At 35.7% G+C, this 2,874-nt stretch overlaps 2 protein-coding genes across 2 annotated transcripts in view; one reads left to right on the top strand and one right to left on the bottom strand.

Annotated features, from left to right (window-relative positions):
• LOC110429307 (uncharacterized) overlaps positions 1 to 2,874 on the top strand; it is a 35,906-nt gene that overhangs the window by 1,452 nt on the left and 31,580 nt on the right. The window lies entirely within an intron of this gene.
• Positions 736 to 2,874, bottom strand: part of LOC110429309 (WAT1-related protein At5g64700-like) — a 4,629-nt gene continuing 2,490 nt past the window's right edge. Inside the window, exons 4-7 of the mRNA XM_021445276.1 lie at positions 1,742 to 1,994; positions 1,497 to 1,655; positions 1,240 to 1,391; positions 736 to 1,153 (exon numbers count right to left, since the gene is read on the bottom strand). Of these exons, the coding sequence (XP_021300951.1) occupies positions 1,012 to 1,153; positions 1,240 to 1,391; positions 1,497 to 1,655; positions 1,742 to 1,994 (706 nt within the window). The 3' untranslated portion in view covers positions 736 to 1,011. The remainder of the gene's footprint in view (positions 1,154 to 1,239; positions 1,392 to 1,496; positions 1,656 to 1,741; positions 1,995 to 2,874) is intronic.

Genomic DNA, 2,874 nt, shown 5'->3' with positions numbered 1-2,874 from the left:
ATCCGCCAATTTTTATGTAACTATAGACTAATTTCAAATTAAGACATTCAATTGGAAAGACTTCTATAGATGGTAACATATATGAATTCAGAGCTTTCTTCCTTCAGGTGATTTAAATATGCAATGGTTTTCTATATTTCCTTGCTTCGAAAAACTCTTATTCCTTCTTTTTGTACAACTTATTCACTTTTTATAATTAAAAATATTATTTGATTAAAAAATAAGGTAATTAATTAATTCATATTGTAACTCTTGGCCAAAGAAAATTAGTACACAATATATTGTATTTTTACAAAAAAAAATTATAAGTGGGACTAAAATGTAATATCAATTGTCACCATTTAGCTCATTAATAAATGTTATCTAAAAATTAGTTTAAAAAATCTTACTTTTCTAAACAAATCAAATAATCATGAACACATGGTAATATATATATATATATACTAAAACAAATCAAATAATCATGAACACATAATAATATATATATATATATGTATATATGCGAAAGAGTTAAAAGATTAGGCTTTCATCTTGGATTGGGGGGATGTGGTTTGTTGTTGGCCATTGGGCCTTTCTTGGCCTTTAGGCTGGCAGGCGGGCGAACACTAATTGTAGTATATTTGAGAAAGTCTGTAAATGCATGCTAAAATGTTGCCCAATTGAACCATGACAACATCAATTGGCAAAGTGCAATCAACAGCGGAAGCATTTAGGAATTGAAATTTAGCCTCTTAGCATACATAACATGACCAAAATTTTAAACCCAGGCCAATGGTGAACACAACAATCGGCTTACATTGGCGTTGCAAAAAACCATTTTGGTCCCAGCTCTCCTTAGAGTTCAATGTTAAAAGAGTTACATCATCTGTTTCAGACCTATCTACATGAGCTCACTCTCTCTTTTCTCCAAATTATCCGCGGGTAGAAGGAAGTGATGGAATACTGGGGCATTTGCCATGCTCAATTAGGAGTGTTCTCACTCTCTTTCATGATCAGCAATAATGACGGATTTCAGGCTGTTGCAACTTGAATTTCTGTGCATTTTTTATCAACAGAAGCTGGTAAACAATTCTCATCCAGCATTCTTTGCTCTCTGGTTTTTCCCCACAACACACTGTATAGCCCACCAATCAATAAGAGCCCCCCTAAGACACTGCAGACACAATAAGAAACTACGGTTAGATATTGAAATCAGAATTCAGAAAGATAACTTGAAGGTTAAGATGGTTTTGACATTACCTCCCTAAACTGATAATCTCGCATAAGAGAAATGCAGAACAGACTATTGTGAAGATCAGATTCAATGGTGTTGACATCGCCAAGAAGACTGGCCCCTTTTTCTCAATAACCCATGCTTGTAGGTAAAATGTCACGCCCGTTACTACAATCCCCTGCCGTAAGCAGCATAGAATTCATCAACACCCAACTACAGATACATATCTATAGGTATGCGTATATTTGTACGTATAAGAACAAGTGCAGTAGTAGAAGTTTACACAGTACGCTACTGCAAGGAGTCTAACATTCCAGCCCAGTCTCCATTCGTAAGGGTCTCTTTCCAGAGCAATAGCAATAGAGAATGATTGAATTGTGCTTAAGAAGCACTGAAGAGCTGTAAAGAGAAGTTTTGAAGGGTAGCTCTTCAAAACCCGACCCTGTTGCACACCAAAAATTTTCTTCATTGTCCTAAAATGGCAGTACAATTTTATCATGGCACAACTTGATCTGGCTAAATGCCTACCTGCAATACGAGCCATAAGCCCCAAAAACTGTTGGAAATCAACATGAGGAAACAACCCTTTATCCAGGTCTCGCCGGAGGAAGTTCGTCTTTGAAGGTTCTGGCTATGGTGGTGCTCAAACAGGTGATGGAGGCAGAAAAGTTTCATATGGGGACCCGTGTAAAAGGCAAGGGTCAATGCACCAGCCAAACAAATTAGTATTCCTACCATTTTTGCAATCCCTGGAGTTGTCTTCAGTCTCAACACCTCCATTCTGCCATTCAAATTTCATCTTTTGAGCCAGTTTGATTGAATACATGCGGAAGCAAAGAAACCATCCAAAAAGTAATACAAAGACACGAAACATTCCAAATTAACCATAACTGTAATTTACAATTTTTATCTTGATTCCAACTTTCCTAATTAGACAATATATATATATATATAGAGAGAGAGAGAGAGAGAGAGAGGGAGGGAGAGAAGAAAGACAAATAAAAGGGAAATGAATGTAGAAGAAAGACATTGCTAAGCTTTCTGACATGATTTTGTTTTACTTGTTTCTCCCAAGAGACATTGTGGGAAAGGTTGCAAATACATGTAACTCCAAACTTAGTGGGGCATTGGATCAGAGCAGATCCAGGTTTTGACAATACCGTTAGCCTTGACAACAAGTAAGTGGTCCAATTTTGATAGTTCAAGTTCTGTCACAAGCAAATTGTATGGCATCGAGATCATCTCTATTGGGCCCATATCATAAGATCTTACGCGTGCTGTATATATCAAGATTCAGAGCTATGTTACATGGACTCGATTTAAGTGTTAGACACGTGCGGATATCCGAAATGGATTTGTTGGAAAATTTTATCTTCATTTTAAGGATGCGAATGTCTTGTTTTTTTTTTTTTTTGTTTATTTGAAGAAGAAGAATTTTAATTTTATTTTTTTAAACAGAAAGATTATGTATTAATAAATCAAATACTGGAACATTAAATATCTTACTTGCATACATGTAAAGTGTTTCAAAAATGTTCAAAATGAATATACTAAGCTGAACTAAGAACTCTACGTAACACCAATTACTTTCTAAAGCCTAGAAGCTTAAAGAGCAGGCCTATCAGATTGCAACCAAAAACAGGCTTTGCAGATTTCCACTG

This window comes from Theobroma umbraticum, unplaced genomic scaffold (assembly GCF_002168275.2).
Source record: "Theobroma umbraticum cultivar Fairchild unplaced genomic scaffold, ASM216827v3 scaffold_44.0, whole genome shotgun sequence".
NCBI lineage: Eukaryota > Viridiplantae > Streptophyta > Magnoliopsida > Malvales > Malvaceae > Theobroma > Theobroma umbraticum.
The sequence above is the reverse complement of the archived record's forward strand: the minus strand, read 5'-3'. Positions and strand labels throughout refer to the sequence as shown.